We start from the raw sequence: 19,613 nt of genomic DNA on the forward strand, positions 1-19,613 counted from the left end.
ATTGGAACTGGCTAACGCGATGAACTGGGAGGAGTTCAAAAGCATGATGCGAGAGGAGTATTGTCCGAGAGAAGAGATTTCAAAGTTGGGGTCGGAGTTTTGGTCACTGAAGATGGTGGGTTCGGAAATCGAAGCCTACACTACTCGTTCTCACGAGTTGGCTGTGATGTGTCCGCGGATGGTAGATCCGCCGAGTAAGAGGATTGAAATGTACATTGATGGATTAGCACCGCAGATTCAGGGCATGGTGACGTCTTCCAGACCAGCCACGATCCAACAAGCGATCCGTTTAGCTCACAAACTGACGGATCAGGCTGTGACCCAAGGTGCGTTACCACCTAGGGGTTCGACCGTTAAAGCCCGTGACAACCAGAGTAACGACAATAACAGCAACTGCAACCCGAACAGTGGGAAGAGGAAGTTTGACAACACCAGATCTTCATCCTCGAACCTCCCACCGCAACAACACTGCCGTAAGCCCGAATTCACTCGGAGCTTTAACACTCAGAATCACAACAACAACAACAACAACAACGGTAGCGGGCAGGTTTCGAGCGGATATGCTGGGAAATATCCAAAGTGCAACAGGTGCAACTATCATTATGTTGGCCAGTGTGACCGTGCCAAGTGTCAGAGATGCGGAAAGATGGGTCACCAAGCGAAAGAATGTAGAGGAGACCTTGCGGCAAAGGGTGCTCCTAAGCCACCTATGACGACGAAGGGATGCTTTGAATGTGGGCAAGAAGGTCATTTCAGAAAAGATTGCCCCAAGCTAAAACAGAATGACAACAATGGGGGTAATGGAAGTGGCAGTAATGGTGGAAGCAATGGCAAGGGAAGAGCGTTTGTGATTGGGTCGGGTCAAGCCCGCAATGATCCGCACGTGGTGACTGGTAAGTTCCCTGTAAACGATTGTTTTGCTTCTGTATTGTTTGACACTGGAGCTGATAGGAGTTTTGTGTCGAAAGCCTTTAGTCAACTCTTAGACGTAACTCCAATTCCGTTAGATGCTAAGTTTCCTGTTGAATTAGCTGACGGTAAGACCATAGTAACGACTCATGTACTTGCGGGATGTAAGTTAAAACTGTCAGGTCATATCTTTGATATCGACCTTATTCCTTTTACGCTTAGTAGTTTCGATGTCGTTGTCAGCATGGACTGGTTATCCGAGAACCGAGCGGAGATTATATGCCACGATACGATAGTCCATATTACCACCCCTTCCGGCGAGATCATTTCGGTCCGAGGCGAGAGAAGCGGCATGACCACCAGCGTCATTACCCTTATGAAGGCGCAGAAGTATCTACGAAAGGGTCATCCGGCAATTTTGGCGCAGATTGTTGAGAAACCCGCGGAGGAGAAATGAATTGAAGATTTACCTGTTGTGCGAGACTTCCCGGAAGTTTTCCCGGAGGATTTGCCCGGACTCCCTCCTATTCGTCAAGTCGAATTTCAAATCGAGTTGACACCCTGTGCAGCACCCATAGCACGAGCCCCGTATCGGCTCGCACCTGCGGAACTTCAGGAATTGTCCACTCAGTTGCAAGATTTGTTGGATAAAGGTTTTATCCGACCTAGCTCATCACCATGGGGAGCCCCTGTCTTGTTTGTCCGAAAGAAAGACGGGACTTTCCGAATGTGCATCGACTACCGGGAATTGAACAAGGTGACGGTCAAGAACCGTTATCCTTTACCCCGAATTGATGATTTGTTTGACCAGCTTCAAGGATCGAGTTACTACTCGAAGATCGATCTGCGATCTGGTTACCACCAGCTGAGAGTGCGCGAGGAAGATATCTCAAAGACGGCTTTCAGAACACGGTATGGTCATTACGAGTTTTCGGTTATGCCTTTTGGCCTAACCAACGCACCAGCCGTATTTATGGATCTCATGAATCGAGTATGCAAGGCGTACCTCGACAAGTTTGTGATTGTTTTCATCGATGATATTCTCGTCTACTCCAAGAACGAGACTGACCACGAAGAGCACTTAAGGGTAATTCTGGAACTATTGAAGAAGGAACAACTGTATGCTAAACTCTCGAAATGTGAATTTTGGCTTCGCGAGGTTCACTTTTTAGGACATGTGATCAACGAGAATGGTATCCATGTCGATCCCGGTAAGGTAGAGGCCATCAAAAACTGGGAAGCACCTAAGACTCCGACTGAGGTGCGACAATTCCCAGGACTGGCCGGCTACTACCGGCGTTTCATCGAGGGATTTTCAAAGATTGCTCAACCCCTCACCGCTTTGACTCACAAGGGCACTAAGTACAATTGGGGTGACGCGCAAGAATCCGCTTTTCAACTGTTGAAAACCAAGCTTTGTAGCGCCCCTATTCTAGCCCTCCCCGAGGGAACGGAAAATTTTGAGGTACACTGTGACGCATCTATACAAGGTCTCGGTTGTGTGCTGATGCAACTCGAGAAGGTTATAGCCTACGCCTCTCGACAACTACGGGTTCACGAGAAGAACTACAAGACCCACGATTTGGAACTCGGAGCTGTGGTGTTTGCTCTTAAGATATGGAGGCATTACTTGTACGGTACCAAGTTTACCATTTACACCGACCACAAGAGTCTCCAGCATATCTACGATCAGAAGGAGCTGAACATGCGACAGCGTCGTTGGGTCGAGCTGCTCAAAGATTATGATTGTGCCATCAAGTACCACCCTGGCAAGGCCAATGTGGTGGCCGACGCCTTCAGCTGAAAAGAAACAGATAAACCCAGACGGGTGAGAGCATTGCAACTCACGATTCATGCCAGCTTACCCGATCAGATCCGCGATGCGCAACTTGAAGCTTTGAAAGATGATAATCTTCCATCGGAACTCATGCGGGGCATGAACAAGCAACTTGAAACCAGATCGGACGGGGTCCGATATTTTGAGAACTGGATTTGGGTTCCACGATACGGAGAGTTGAGAACTCTAGTGATGGACGAAGCTCACAAGTCCCGATATTCTATCCACCATGGCTCAGATAAAATGTATCATGATTTAAAGGCACTTTACTGGTGGCCGAACATGAAAGCCGACATTGCCACCTACGTGAGCAAATGCTTGACTTGTGCCAGAGTCAAGATAGAATACCAGAAACCATCTGGTCTACTACAACAACCGGAACTCCCAATGTGGAAATGGAAACACATCTCAATGGATTTTATCACGGGATTACCTAAGACACCGACGGGATGCGATACCATCTGGGTGATCGTTGATCGGTTGACTAAGTCGGCACACTTCCTAGCAATTAAAGAAACGGACAAAATGGAAAGACTGACTCGTGTTTACATGAAGGAAGTAGTGTCTAGACACGGAGTGCCTGTCTCAATCATTTCTGATCGAGATTCTCGTTTCACTTCGCACTTTTGGAAGTCGCTGCAAAGCGCACTAGGCACCCGTCTTGATATGAGCACAGCATACCATCCTCAGACGGATGGGCAAGGTGAGCGAACTATTCAGACCCTGGAGGATATGTTGCGTGCCTGCGTATTGGATTTCGGAAAAAGTTGGGAACCTCACTTACCTTTGGTAGAATTTTCGTATAATAACAGCTACCACGCAAGTATTAAGGCAGCGCCGTTTGAAGCGCTGTACGGACGGAAGTGTCGACCACCACTCTGCTGGGCAGAGGTGGGTGACAGCCAAATCACTGGTCCAGAACTGGTACTCGAAACTTCGGAAAAGATTGTTCAAATCCGAAATCGCATGGCAGCAGCACGAGACCGCCAAAGGAGTTACGTCGACAAGCGCCGAAAACCTCTCGAATTTCAAGTGAACGATCGGGTGTTACTCAAAGTCTCACCTTGGAATGGTGTGATTCGCTTTGGGAAGTGAAACAAACTCAACCCACGGTATGTTGGTCCGTACCGGATAACTGAGCGCATTGGTCCGGTGGCGTACCGACTGGACCTACCAACAGAACTCAGTGGCGTACACGATGTATTCCACGTATCAAATTTGAAGAAATGCCTATCTGATGAAACCCAAGTAGTCCCTTTGGAGGAACTACAAGTTGATGAACAGTTACGTTTTATTGAGGAACCAGTCGAGGTTTTGGATTGGGAAACCAAAACGCTCAAACACAGCAAAATTCCAATCGTTAAGGTTCGTTGGAACTCGAGACGTGGACCGAAGTTCACGTGGGAACGCGAGGATCAAATGACGAAAAAGTATCCTCACCTTTTTGAAGGGCTAACCAAACACAGAAAACCGCGAAACTCGGCAAACCGTCAGACATCACCGGAGGTATGAATTAAATTTCGGGACGAAATTTCTTTCTACTAGGGGATGATAGGACAAACTGAAATTTTTTTTACTCTTTCAGACACTCATCACGACTTGACTCAAATTTTCGGGACGTAAATTCTTTAACATGGGAATGATGTGACAATCGTCAATTTCAGGTTAACTCCGTTAACTCAACTCCGTCAATTCAAACTTAAGATCACTGAATCTATAACACACACTTCATTACATTTAAACTAGGTTTAAATGACGCTTAACACTTACTACATGTGTAGTCTTTCGGGATTTGCACCGAAACGCAAACGAGTTGACGCAAACGATTGGTGAATAAACGAAAAACGTCAAAACAGTAATTATGTGATAATTATGTGTTAGACTTATGTGTTATGTGATAACATGGTTATAAACGTTAACTCAAGATGTAAACAAGTTAATTTGAGCTAGAAAAGTAATACTTAGAAGTGGAAGGGCCAAAGTGTAACATGTATTATTATAAATACTAATAATAATAAACCCTAACCTATTCTTTTCTCTCTCACAAAAACCGATCAGCCTCTCCCCTTAGCTTCACTTGGCTGCCGTCACCTATACACACACATACAACCACCAATTTCAAGTTTTGATCGAAGATTAAGGTGCTAGGAAGGTATAATCGACTATTCAATGCATCCTTATTACTTGATTTTGATGTTTGTTGGGTTAATTACAAACCCTAGCTGCCGTCACCTATATGATGTTGTGTTAATATGATTGTTGTTGATTTGTTAATGATTTGATAACTAGATTGAATCTTGTTGTATGGTGATTGTTGTGTCTTTGATTTGAGTTCAAACACAAACCCTAATCTTGTATGTAATGTGAAATTGATGTGCATGGATGGTATTTATGGGTCTAGAGGGTTATATGGATGCATGATAGTTCATAGATTGTTATTATCTTGAGTTTGGATGCAAACAGATTCTGGACATAATGTGTATACGATGTTTAAGTGACTGTAACGAAGTGTAAACGTGAAAGTTGGTTGAGATTGTGGGTACTGCAGTAAACTAGGTTGAGTCTAGTTTCTATAAAGTATAAGTTTGTAATTTTTGGACAAGTAGAAGTTAACTTTTATGATTTTATAAAAACGTTGTGCAAAGCTGAGCTGTTAGACCTGCTGTTAGGTTAGGTTGTAAATGTTATATCTCATGAACTACGAGACCAATTGGGTTGGTTCCACTTCTGTAAGTTGACTCATTGAGTTAGGAACCAAACCCAAGTGGTCTTGCGTTTATTGGATTTTTCGTTTAACGGGAATTGCAAATCACATTCTGTTGTGCATGAATCTGACTGTTATGAGTTTGCTGTAATGATTTGATGATTGTGAGAAAACTATGAGGAATAAAAATGTAATAAAATATGTTCTGGAAACCTAAGACATATGTGCTTCTGTGATGATTTTTGGTAAATTAATTGAGATGCTATGATCGGTGAAATAGTACAATCTTTCTAGTAGGATTTCTGTCTCGGTGAAACTAGCTGCTGAGTTTTGTGAAAATGCATGAAATATGATACTTGCTAATTTATTATCGTGTTATGACCAAATTGCCCTTGAGGGGAATGATTGCAAGATAATTGTTATGTTTTGACCAAAATACCCTTGCGGGGAATAATTGCTAATTGATTGCCATGATTTGACCAAATTGCCCTCATGGGGAATAATGGCTAGTTAATTGTTATTTGTTGACCAAAATGCCCTTACGGGGAATAATTGATAGTGATGTACTTTATGAATACATGACACGTATATGATTGCTTACACATGTAATGTGTCACAAAAACACTTGTTAAAGTCACACACGATTCACAAACGAAACACGAAACATGTTATGTGCATAGGTATTATGTGCCGGGTATAGAGACTCGATAATATTCCGACACTTAGAAAAATCTCTTTGTTGTTTTAGAACGTTAGAGAGAGTTTTTCGGTGACGCGCATCTTGGTGATTTATTTTGGGAAATTCTTCGCAAACAGTGAGTTTCACTTTCCCCTCTTTAAACTGTTTTCAAACGCTTTTCACTTGGGGGAGATAACATACTCCACAACGCATTTAAGATTTTGTTATAAATTATATATCACTTGTAAAGGCTAAGTGGCAAACGAAACATTTGAAGTCCTACACATCGAACCGGTTAATATTTAGAATAGCGAGTCACTGTTGAGTAGTACTACTGGGTTTGACAAACCCCACCCAACGCTAAACTCGACTGGAGGTCGAGCGGGTGTAATTTTGGCTAACACGTACCATGGTCTGGAGGACCTGGTGACAAGTCACTTACTAAACGAGTCAGCTTCGGTGTCGAACACTTAGTAATACTTGTTGTATAGACTAGCTACCTATCGATATATAATTTGACATAACACTATCTGGTAACGCAAAACGCCGTAACGTGGTTACGCAAAACGCTTAACGCAAAACGTCGTAACGTGGTTACGCAAAACGCTTAACGCAAAACGCCGTAACGTGGTTACGCAAAACGCTTAACGTAAAACGCTAAACGATTTATTTTTATATAACTTGTGAACTCACCAACCTTGTGTTGACACTTTTAGTATGTCATTCTCAGGTAGCCGAGGCGGGCGCGCGGTTTAGGAACATGCATTGCTTGAAAAACTTTTAACTATGCAAACGTAATTTTAACTGCTATCATTGGTTTTAAATCGTCCTGCGTGACGTAACATTGTTTCTATGGTTTTACGCTTCCGCACTTATTTTCATTTAAACGTTTTTATGGTTTGATTATAACTGATGATTCCGATCCTGCCAGTTCACACCCTCTGACGGTAAAACTCCGTTAATGGATTTTGAGGGTGTGACAACAACCCTCTTTCACCACTACCAACACTAAACCAAAACCGAAGGCTAAACCTAAACCCGCCACCACACCAACCACCAACTCTTACAAACACACCAATTGGGCCTTGCCATTATTCAACAAAGAACATAATACAACCGGAAGACATGCATGGACGCCACCATGGCGATGTGAGACCGCACCGAGTTCCGTTAGGAGAGTCGAATGGCGCTCGCCATGGGACAATTATATTGGTATCGTCCTTGAGGACAAGGACGTTTTCTAGGGTGGGAGTATTGATATGTGGATGTGCATGTATTAATATAATTATTAGTATTTGTGTGTTACTTCATTTAAGTTAATAAATAATTGGTCTATGAGTTAGTAGTGGGTAGTTTAATATTCATAGTGGTTAGTTTATTTAGAGTCATATTAGCAAGTAGTGGGTAACTGGTTTGTATGGCTATTTATAGTTACTTTTTATTTGTTTTTAGCATGAATGAAATATTGAAAATGGTGCTCCAAAATAGTGTCTCTATCTTTCTCATCTAATTCTTGGGAGTGTTTGCCTACTACAAAAGGCAAGGGAGATTAACCATCTCGAATCGGTAACTATCATTTGGTGCTTTCATTGGATTACTCGCCTTCCACCATGGACTCTCACATCACGTCCTTGCTCGAAAAATTGTGGTCCATTCTCGAGAAGAACCAACAAGTCATCCTTCTTAACCGCCTATTAGGTTTAGAGATTCCACCACCACTAATTGCTCGCCCACCACTATTACACCATGAACCGCCACTACCACCTACTACACAAACATCGAAACCGTTTGCTCCAAAACACTTCCTACACCAAATTTACCCATAAAAACCCAAAAAAAGGACCTATCGGCACCACAAACCAAACCCCAAACATACACCAAAACAACCCTCTTCCACCACTACCAACACTAAACTGAAACCGAAGGCTAAACCTAAACCCGCAACCACACCAACCACCAACTCTTACAAACACACCAATTGGGCCTTGCCATTATTCAACAAAGAACCGAATACAATCGGAAGACATGCATGGAGGCCACCATGGCGACGTATTGAGACCGCACCGAATTCCGTTGGGAGAGTCGAATGGTGTCCGCCATACACAAGCATATTGGTATTGTCCTTGAGGACAATGTCGTTTTTGAGGGTGGTAGTATTGATACGTGCATGTGCATGTATTAATATAGTTATTAGTATTTGTTTATTACTTTATTTAAGTTAATTAGTAATTGGTCTATGAGTTAGTAGTGGGGAGTTTAATATTCATAGTGGTTAGTTTATATAGAGTCATATTAGCAAGTAGTGGGTAAGTGGTTTGTATGGCTATTTACAATTACTTTGTATTTGTTTTTTGCATGAATGAAATATTGAAAATGGTGCTCCAAAAGAGTGTCTCTATCTTTCTCATCTAATTCTTAGGAGTGTTTGCCTACTACAAAAGGCTAGGGAGATTAACCATCTAGAATCAGTTACTATCATTTGGTGCTTTCATTGGCTTACTCGTGTTGGGCCTAACTTATGTGGTTTGAGCTTAGTCTGTATTTAGTGTAATTTGGTTTGGGTTTGGGTTTTGGGTTGTATGTGAGCCGAGAACCGCTCTTAGGTTCTCTGTGGGCTTTTGTTAGTTTGGGCCGGACTAGTTGGTGTCCCTATATATAGTTATGTCATGTATAGGGTTCTGGTTGTTCATTCCTAGTCATTTTGGTAATCAAGTATTGTAAGTGCTTAAGCACCCGACGTATTCATTAATATACGTGTGTTTGAAGCAATTCCGTGTTAATCTTTATTGTCATGTCGTGTTCTTGAATCACCGATTATAGGTATTCCTCACCTATACTTGTTATATTGATATCATAATTGTAGTGATCCAGATTCTGGACTTACAATTGGTATCAGAGCCTTAGACCTTTTCGAGCTCGTTATTGTGATATCAACGAATCGAGAATAACATTTACGGTGGTTATAACGTGTTTTCCGGCGAGAATCTGATCGGAGAAGAAGATTGATGTAATTTTGAGTAAATATTGGCTTTGATTTGGTAATTAAATCAAATCCCACATTTTTTGGAAGTTTGTTACAAGTTAGTTGAAGATTCTTTTAGTTTTCGGCCACCGTAGTTCTTGATAACCATTAGTTCTCGGCTGAGTATTGTGTTCGGTGATTGCTTGATCTCGGCAGCTGGTAGTTTTCGGCCAAGCGTGGTTCTCGGTAAATTCTTTGGTCCAATCTTGTGTTCTCGGTCAACGAAAGTGAGTTCTCGGTTAATGAATTGGTCAACAAGTTAGTTCTCGGTCAACGCTTGAAGTTCTCGGTCAACTCTAGGTGATTTCGGTCAAAATTGGTCAAAGCTTTAGCTTTCGGTCAACCAGTCTGATTTCTCTTTGAGCCCAGCTACTGCTTTGGGCCTGCCATACGTATACTTGGACTTAAGCTTGGTTCTTTAAATTGGACTTAATATAACTGACTAAATTGAAATGACCCAATTAACTAACACTAGTAACTTAGCCAACTCGTCACTTCATCAGAAACTTGACTTCATTATGGGAACTGCCACTCGTATACCCCGCTTATTGTCCCATGAGGGATTCAGTGAATGGAAATTCCGCTTCGAACACTATGCCAAGATGAAAGATTCAAAGATTTGGAAAAGCATTGTGAGGGGACCTCAAAGGATCACCTATCAAAGGGATGGTTCAAACGAGGTTCTTGTGAAGCCGATTGCTCAATACGATGATGATAACTTTGCTAAAGTTGAAGAAGATGAGAAAACTCTTTCCACTCTAAACATGGCACTCTCACCTGAGATTGCTCTTAAGTTTAGAGAACTCCAGTCTGCTAAAGAGTTGTGGGCTGCACTGATAGAAGTTTATGAGGGAAATGAAGATATGAAGAGAAGTCGCCAAGATCTCTTGCGGAAAAAATTTAATATGTTTAATCATGTTTTGGGAGAGACATTGGAAACCCAACTTCAAAGGTTTATATCACTCGTGACTGAGATGAGAACTGCAGGAATTTTTCTGCAAACCTCAGAAATTAACAACAAGTTGGTGAACTCTTTGCCTAAAAATTGGGACATGAATGTTGCAGTTATCAAAAAGACCAAGGATCTTAACAGAATGAGCATGACTGAAATGATAGCCACTATTAAAGCCTGTGATATGGATGATAAACAACGGGTAATAAATCACGCTAGTTCTTACAGTGCTGCGGGATATAACGTTGCTTCTAACAGTGCTCTTATGTCTCAAGATAGCTTCTCACTGTTCAAGCCTACTCAAAAACCACCACAGGGAAACTTCCAGATGTTTTCATCCACTCTAGGTCAATATTCATCATCCAATTCGCCCAATCCAGCTCCAGCATTCTTCACCAAGTCTGGTCAACCTACAAATCAGTCTGCAAATGATTACGGTAAAACAACTCCAAATCAGAACTTCGGCCAGATTCCCACAATATCAAAAGAAACTCAAGAGAATATAGCTCTAATGGCGGGATTTATGAATTGTTATCATGCTTTTCTGGCCGGAGATTTGGTTCAACCCGTGGTTGCCGCTGAACTAGATCAGATTCATCCCGACGATGTTGAAGAAATTGACATCTCGTGGCAGATTGCCATGGCAGTCTTCCGTGCAAAGAAGTTTACTAAAAGGACGGGTAGAAATAATTGGAACATGCCTAATAACCAAAAGGTGGGTTTTAACAAAGAGACTCTCAGGTGCTACAATTGTCACGAGCCGGGTCACTTTGTTCATGAATGTACTAATCCAGCTAAGGATGGAAATACAGAAAGGGCATTAGTTCCAGTTGGTAATACTCGAGGTGAGGGTGGAGGTAGTTCGGGTAATGGTGAAAGAGGTATGGTTGCTCAAACATTCTCTTGGGAAGGTCAGATGGCTACGCTTAAAATTGGAAATCAAACTGCAAATTTCGCAACTGTTGAAGACTCTGAAGAAGAAAACATTGCTGAGGAGAAGGTCAAGGAACTCCAGTTTGCATACATGGCGTTCACTTCTCTAGATTCATCTGAGGTACGTTTTCAACCATGTTCTTTAAATTTTTGTGAGAAAATAGAAATGTATAAGCTTCATAATGACAGTCTAAGTAGAGATATGGAGAGAATAAACTCAGAAAATTTTAAACTTAAGAAAAATGAAAAGGGCTTTCTAGACAAAATAGAATCTCTGAACAAGGATATTAAAAAACTTAAGTCTGATTTTAGCATAAAGAGTTGTCATCATCTTGATGCTAAACAAGAAATCGCTGAGTTAACTACTAAACTGGAAGCCTCTAAGTTAGAAATTTTAAATCTAACTAGCAAGTTTGAAAATGCTGAATTTAATTTTAAAAAATTTGATGGCTCCAGTAAGGTTGTCAACTCAATGATTGAAAATCAACTGTGGTGGAAAGAAAATGAATGTGAAGGAATAGGATTCAGTCAAATTCCCCCTCCATATAATCACAATTATGTTCCTACTCCTGTCACCAAAGAACAGGAAGAAAAGATAAAGGATATGAAGTATGGTAAATAAGACAAAGGTGATGGAACCAACTCTGTTGATGCTGGTTCGTCTACTTCAAATATGAACGATTCTAATGTATCTACTTCATGTGCAGAAAGAGTAATTGTGAAGGAATGGACTGATGAGGATGACGACCCTTGTTTTGATTTGATTATAATATTGTTTATGATGTTTCTTTAAAGCTTCCTGTTTTGAATTCTGTTATTTCAACTGTTTGTGTGGGCTCTGTTTTGGAGAGCAAGGATTCTTGTGTGGTTGATTCGGTTGAAACTTTGAACTCTACTAATGTGGTTTCTAATAAAACTAAAAATTCAAAAATTTCAAAAACATCAAGAAAAAATTACGTTGCACCTAAATTTGTCAAAGAGGGATGCTCTAATGACAAACAAGGTGATAAGTTAAAAGGGGAGAACATGAGTTCTCGCTAACTGAAGTAGACTGGTCCACACAACCAGTCCAAACAAGGAGTTGCCAAAAATGACTTTTTCATAAAACGTCAAACCTGTTTTAATTGTGGCACTCCTGGTCATATTGCAAGAAATTGTCCACATCGGCCGTATGTTCCTTACTACGGATGTTATCAAAGGAATATGCCATACATGCCCCATAACGCGTACATGCAAGGATTCAGGCATTGTCAAGCCAGTTCCTTTGACGATGATTGGAATCGAAACAAATCTGGCAGGTTTAGTCCTCATCAGACCAAGTCTAACATATCCAACAGAAGAGTAAAAAATGGTGTTCCAAGTTCAAATTCTCACATGAACACAAAGGCTAGACCAAAACAGGAAAAGAAGACTGATTCGTCTCCGTCTACATCTAAAAACCGGAGATTATGACAACCATTCGTACCTATAATTCCAAATCATACAGACATAAATGGTTGCCTAAATCTCCGGCGAAAGTGTCAACTCGTTCCATTTTTGATGATCAAAAGGATATGTCATGGCAATCTGTAACAACCGTATGAGTCAGGGTCACCCAGTGTAAGTATGGACTGGGTACCAAAAACTAACTAATCCCACGCTTTGTGCAGGGACAGCTATGGAGGAATATCATCAGACCTTGGTATGTTGATAGTGGTTGTTCCAGGCACATGACAGGAGACATTACCCAGCTGCACAACATTCAAACATTCAATGGTGGGTATGTGTCTATTTTGGGAGGAGAGAAAGGAATGATCACTCAGAAGGGTACTGTAAGTAACGATGTTTTAAAGTTTGAAAATGTTAATTTTGTTCTAGAATTGAAGCATAGTGTAGGTTCCCAGCCGGATCTACACGAGATATCGCGTACTACGCAGGTGCGGAATCCCTACGTAAGACGTTACGAGTATAGAAAACAATACGATTAACACACGATACGATAATCAAACACGTTGTATACCAACCTTAAACACGTGATACGAAGATCACTTGATTACAGACTCTCTCTCTCGAATACTCTCTGTAAAACTGAATGTTAATAATTAACTAATAAGCCGTAACAGATGGCTTATATAATCACGACAACTTCGCCTGGCATGTTCAGGCGAAGTTGTCACTAACTTCGTTGTCACTAACTTCGCTTGTCTAACAAGTTCGCCCATATCAGCGAACTTGTTAGCAACTTCGCTTATACAAAACATAAAACATTACAAACGCGATTACAGATACTAGACACTGAACTACTGACATCATGCACCGACACATAGTCTTTTGAGCGTGTCACAAATATGTGACAAAGACTTTTCAACTCATTTTACTAAAAGGGAGTGCTTAATTCTGAAACCTGGTATAATTATACCTGAAGACTGGATTCTTGTTTAATCATAACGAAAAGATAATGCTTATGTGATCGACATGAACAAAATTGTTCCTAACGAAATAACATGTTTGTTTTTAAAAGTGTCAAAACATAATGCGATGCTTTGGCATCGTCGGCTTGGTTATGCTAATACAAAAAATCTAAATCGTCTTGCTAAAAATAATTTAGTGCGTGGGTTGCCAATCAAGGATTTTGTGACTGTTGAAAAATGTGTGGCTTGTGCTTTGGGTAAATATCATCGAAAAACTCACAAGCCAAAATTAATTAATACCATCTCGTATGTTTTTCAACTACTTCATATGGACCTTTTCGGGCCAGTTCATGTTTTGAGTCGGTCTCGTAGCTCTTATTGTCCCGTTATTACTGATGATTACTCGCGTTTTACATGGGTGTTTTTCTTGTCAAATAAGAGTGAAACTGCATATCTAATCAAAAAGTTCGTTGTGCTCATGAAAAATCAACTAAATCTAAAACTAAATCTAAAACTAAATCAAAAAGTTCGTCGTGACAATGGAACATAATTCAAGAATGCGACTCTGAATCATTTCTGCTCAGAAATGGGGGGTGCTCCGTCAATATAGCACCCCACGAACACCTCAACAAAATGGTGTAGCTGAAAGAAGAAACAGAACTCTTATCGAAGCTACAAGAACAATGTTGTGCGACTCCAAACTGCCACTGTTCTTTTGGGCTGAAGCTGTCAACACGGCTTGTTACGTTCAGAATCGGGTGATAATCAACAAATCCAAGATGAAGGCACCATATGAGGTTGTTTACGGTCATCAACCCACTGTTGCACACTTCGGAGCTTTTGGTTGTCCGTGCACTTTACTGAACCTAGAAACCACTTCAAATATTGGGGCTGCAGCCGATGAATGCTACTTTGTTGGGTATGCGGGAAATACAGCTTACAGGGTCTACAACAAGTCCACCAAACAGATTTTAGAGTCTTATGAGGTTCGTTGGCTGGAATAAAATGAGACTGATGCTCGTGTTGGTCCCGATTGGTTATTTGATTACAATGAATTTTTCAAACCATTCAATGTGTTTCCAGTCATCAGCACTGAACCTCTATGTGGTCCCACAATGGAAGTTGCAAAGGAAAATCCACAGACTGTATCTCATATTTCTCCACTGATTGATGATGAGGTTAGAGAATTAAATAATGGTTCACCAACCACTGACAATCAGTCCAACAAAACTCCAGAACCAGAATGCTCGCCAAACATGACTGAAAATGCAACTAAGGTTGAGGGGGAGAGTTCTATTCGTCAGATCTTCGGGAGCACCTTGTTTCCCGATGACATTCCAAATGAATATGTCGCCAGCACTTCGTACTCTCACAGCACAACGACATCTGGATGGAAAAACCCTCTTGTTGATGACATTGAGAACTTGTCAAATCTGCAATCTACCGGTGATGTATCTGATCAGTTAATTCCATCAAGAGTTTAGAAATATCATCTGATTGAAAATGTCATAGGTCCATTTGAAGCGGGAGTGTCCTCCAGAAGCCAAACAGGACACATAAACAGTTTCATGTTTTCATGCTTCATATCTCAAATTGAGCCTAAAAATGTAGAAATGGCTCTTCAAGAACCAATTTGGGTTGATGCTATGCATGAAGAATTGAATCAGTTTAATAAGTTGAAGGTCTGGAGACTGGTTAAACTGCCATAAGGAAAGAAATCTCTTGATACTAGATGGGTTTTCAGAAACAACCAAGATGACACCGGGGTTATTGTTCGTAATAATGCACGATTGGTAGTTCGGGGTTTTCGTCAGGTTGAGGGGTTAGATTACACTGAAGTCTATGCTCCAGTGGCTAGACTTGAGGCTATTCGAATTTTTCTGGCATATGCTTCATTCATGGGTTTCACAGTGTATCAGATGGACGTCAAGACTGCGTTTCTGTATGGTGAAGTCAAAGAGGAGATTTATGTTGATCAGCCACCAGGTTTTGTTAACTCCAAGAAACTAGATCACATTTACATACTAGACAAGACTTTGTACGGGTTACATCAAGCTCCTCGAGCGTGGTATGCTACGTTGACCAAGCATCTTCTTGATCATGGGTACAAGCGTGGAACCATCGATCAAACCTTGTTCCGGAAAACTGTCAGAAAAGATTTGATTCTCGTCCAGATTTATGTTGATGACATCATTTTTGGATCCACCAGTACTGAGTTGTGTACAAAATTTAAGGGTGTAATGAAAAAGAGGTTTGAAATGAGTTCGTTAGGAGAGATGACAACATTTCTGGGGCTACAAGTTCGTCAAAGCTTAGAAGGAATTTTACTACATCAAGGGAAGTACGTTGAGGATATGTTAGTAAAGTTCAACTTTCAATATTCGAAGAGTGCCAACACTCCCATGGCGGAAAGACCATTGTTGTCATCGGATCCTGATGGAAGTCCCGTAAATCAAACATACTACAGATCGATGATCGGGTCTCTGATGTATCTGACAGCAAGTCGTCCTGACATTTTATTTGGAGTCTGCCAGTGTGCTCGGTTCCAGGCTAATCCTAAACTCTCTAATTTAATTGTTGTTAAACTTATTTTTAGATATCTGAAGGGACAACCAAAGTTAGGCCTTTGGTATCCCAAACAATCAGAATTTGATCTTTATGCTTATGCTGATAGCAATTATGGTTGAGATGACATTGACAGGAAATCCATATCAGCTGGTTGCCAGTTCCTAGGAGACCGTCTCATTTCGTGGCAGTGCAAGAAACAACAGACGGTATCTACTTCGACTGTCGAAGCGGAGTATGTTGCTGCATCTGCTTGCTGCTCTCAGGTTATTTGGATGCAAAACCAACTCCTATTTTTTGTGATAATGATGCGGCCATTGCCATTGTGAAAAATTTTCTGTTCAACACTCCAAAACCAACCACATCGACATTAAAATTCATTTTATTCGTGACTGTTTCGATCGAAAATTAATTCACCTTGAACAAGTCCACACTGACAACAATGTGGCGGACTTATTTACAAAACTGGTAGGAACAGTAAAATTTAATGTGCTTGTGGGTTTTCTTAAAATGCTTCGTTTCGAGGATTGAGTCTTTTTGGGTATAAATTTGTACATTTATGTTATTTTTGCACAAATTTAGGGGGAGAAAAGTCAAAAAGAAAAAAAAATAGTGTGGGTGTGTTCTTATTAAAGAGTCAAAAATAGTGTGTGTGTGCATTTTTATTAAAAAATATATAATAAAAAAATTAAATTTTTTTTTCAAGATTCATTCTCGCTTAAAATTATGTCGGTTGCTCATGTTTGAAGGACATATATTCGTATATGGTTGGTCCGGTGTTCTACTTGTACTTTCACAGGATTGCCATTTACCCAACGACTGAAAGCACCCGGAGCGATTATGATGTATTTTGTGTTTTGTATTCTTTCATTTAAAATTATGTCGGTAACTTTGAGCTGGAAGGGCACGTATTTCATACATGTTTGGTCCGGTTAACCACTTGTGGTCATACATGATAGCCATTTACCTAAAAGCTTAATTGTGACAGGGGTGACTGAATCCTAAACACGCATGTTTATGTAACTCCATGGGAAATGATATTACTATTTAGTTAACAGCTTTTCCGAAGCCTCAAAATATTTTCAAATGAAAATTGATCCAACCTTTGAAAAGTGATAGATAAATTGTTTTTGTGTGCCTAACGGGTGAAGTTATTAAGCTTAAAAGGCTCATGAACAGTCATTGATATTGTATGGTAGATTTCCATGGTGCGTAAAAGTTGAAGTGATATAAACTAAATTTGCTAAACTTAATGTGGAGAGTCATTTTGAAGACATGTGCGTGTCTCCAGATACATCTCTCCGAATGATAGGTAGAAAAGCAATTACCCAGTCATACACGAGCCCGTTAGTGTCTTGATCTCCAAAAATATTATGCTATTACGTTTATTATTAAAACAAATCAGCAAAAGAGTCATTTGAGTATTATTTAATCATTAAATTTTTTTTAAGAGGTTTAAAGGGATAAATGAGAACTACAGAGATGGGGGCACACAAGTAAGTCATGTCATGTCTCGAATGAAAGGCTTGTCAGTTTACTGGCACTAAGTCCAACGTTCAACCTTAAAGCCTAAAATCTTGCTTTTGTATAAAATCTTTTGATCAAGCAATAGGGGGTTGGAGTCAAATTGGGGTGATCTGGGGAAAGCAGAATACGCTTTGAGAATAGATAGGAGGCACCACAGGTCCATGAGTGATGTCCATCTAAGCTTTATGCCGAACTGGACCTTAATCATATCACTGATGCAATGAAAATCATGCTAAGTATGTTATACCTGCTATCAACCTGACTCTTTATGCAATAATAACGTTGAACATGAATCCTTGTGACAACCTTTTAAACAATATGATTCCATGTTCGGATCTTTTCTTAAAAGTTTAGCATTTTACTAAAACTGAAATTTGATCCCGATTTTAAAATTCAAAGGGAGTTACTGTGTATATTAAAATGTTTATTTATTTTGCCTATTATTCTTAGCTAAGTTCTTTTTGTATTATTTTGCCAAATTTTTAAGTTTTCCTCGAAATTACTCTCCTCGAAATGATCGTATAATTTAAGTTTGTTTTGGAAATTGGGCTTCAATATTTGGGTTTTTGGCCTTGCCGGAAATGTCACTTGGGATGCTCACTGGTTTGAGCCCATTTAGCATTCTAGGCCCAACTCCGGTATAACCTAAGTGGTTTTAGAGTTTGTTTATTGATCATTTTCTTTATTTTCACAAAATCAAAAATCTCTCAAGTCTCTTAGCCGAAATCTAAAACCCATCTCTAATCATCTCTCAGTGTACATATTATTGGATTAACAGGTATTGGACAAGATTTATGAGATCTGTATACAGTTAAGAGTATTATCAGATGACTGCCGTGAAGTGATTCCATGAATAAATTGATGAATTTGCAGTGGATTCATGTGTATTTAAGGGATTTAGTGGATATTTGAGGGGTTAATCAAGAGTTATTGGTTGACTGTTCTTGACTATTGTAGGTTTAATGGAGGTTTCAGGGATCTCGGTGGGGGTGAAGATGATTACGTGCTTCCCGAGGTGGAATCCAAGGGGTTCTCTGTCCCCAGCTGTCAAGGAGTTCTCGGTTGACTTTCGTTGACCGAGAACCCTTGGTCTTGACAGAAAACACTTGTTCTCGGTCAAGTTATGACCGAAAACTCTTGTTCTCGGTTAAATATTGACCGAGAACCCCCATTCTCGGTTGATTTCATCAGTTTTGTTGACTTTCGTTAACCGAGAACCCACCCTGGTGACCGAGATCTCTCCATTTGGGCCCTCCTCTCACTGTTTGCGCCCATACTTATACTGTGTTGATGCACTTGGGCCATATAATATTTTTTGGGCTCTCCTATGAGTTCACTGTGGGCCTGTCATGGTCCTTTGGACCAAATTCCTTTTTTAAACCATGGAGAAAATTTTTAAATATTATCAAATTAATGTATTGGCTATCTAACTTGATACGTTTGGTGCAGAAATGGCTGATCAGAATCCATTAAAGATTGCTGACTCACACAACGTGCCTGGTTACTTATTTGATCCACCCCTAACTCACAAGGAATTCAACTCTATAATTGTCGGCCTCAACACATGCAGGATATCTCACGCACTACAAGAAAATCCTGTCATTTGCAAGAAGATGATCACGGATTTCTGGAACAATTCCTCAATCAACCCACACGGACAAGACGGAGTCATATCCATAGATTCCAAAATACAGAAGAAGCCAGTTGGCATCACTGGGGCGATTGTGAGAGAGGTGTTGATGTTTGGTGATCAACCTGATTACCCAAATGAGTATTCTACTGCTGCTGTTACAGAAATTCTCACCAGAATGGGCTACGAGGGGACCTATCCTCCGGCAATCAAGAAACTATTTCACCCATACTAGAGATTCTTGATTCACACGTTCTTCACTTGCGTGTCCGGTAGGAAAGGGGGTTCTGATGAAATTAGTCATACTCAGATGTCTTCTATCACTGCTCTGATCATGGATTGGGATTACAATTATTCCAAGTTCATTTTCAATGAAATGATGAGCAATTTGAAAGGGAAGAAGAAGGAGATGTTTCTAATGTATCCAAGGTTCCTACAGATGATTTTCGACTCTCACTTTACAGA

At 40.5% G+C, this 19,613-nt stretch overlaps 1 protein-coding gene across 1 annotated transcript; it reads left to right on the forward strand.

The window, feature by feature from the left end:
• Nucleotides 1-14,109: 14,109 nt before the first annotated feature.
• LOC143559769 (uncharacterized) lies at nucleotides 14,110-19,383 on the forward strand. The gene is made up of 3 exons (XM_077048243.1): nucleotides 14,110-14,345; nucleotides 18,476-18,579; nucleotides 18,968-19,383. Exons 1-3 carry the CDS (start codon nucleotides 14,110-14,112, stop codon nucleotides 19,381-19,383), a joined length of 756 nt encoding a protein of 251 aa, XP_076904358.1.
• The last annotated feature ends 230 nt before the right edge of the window (nucleotides 19,384-19,613 follow it).

This window comes from Bidens hawaiensis, unplaced genomic scaffold (genome assembly GCF_021521415.1).
Source record: "Bidens hawaiensis isolate Kalapana, Puna unplaced genomic scaffold, B.hawaiensis_p1.1 tig00020036_1, whole genome shotgun sequence".
In the NCBI taxonomy this organism is placed as follows: Eukaryota; Viridiplantae; Streptophyta; class Magnoliopsida; order Asterales; family Asteraceae; genus Bidens; species Bidens hawaiensis.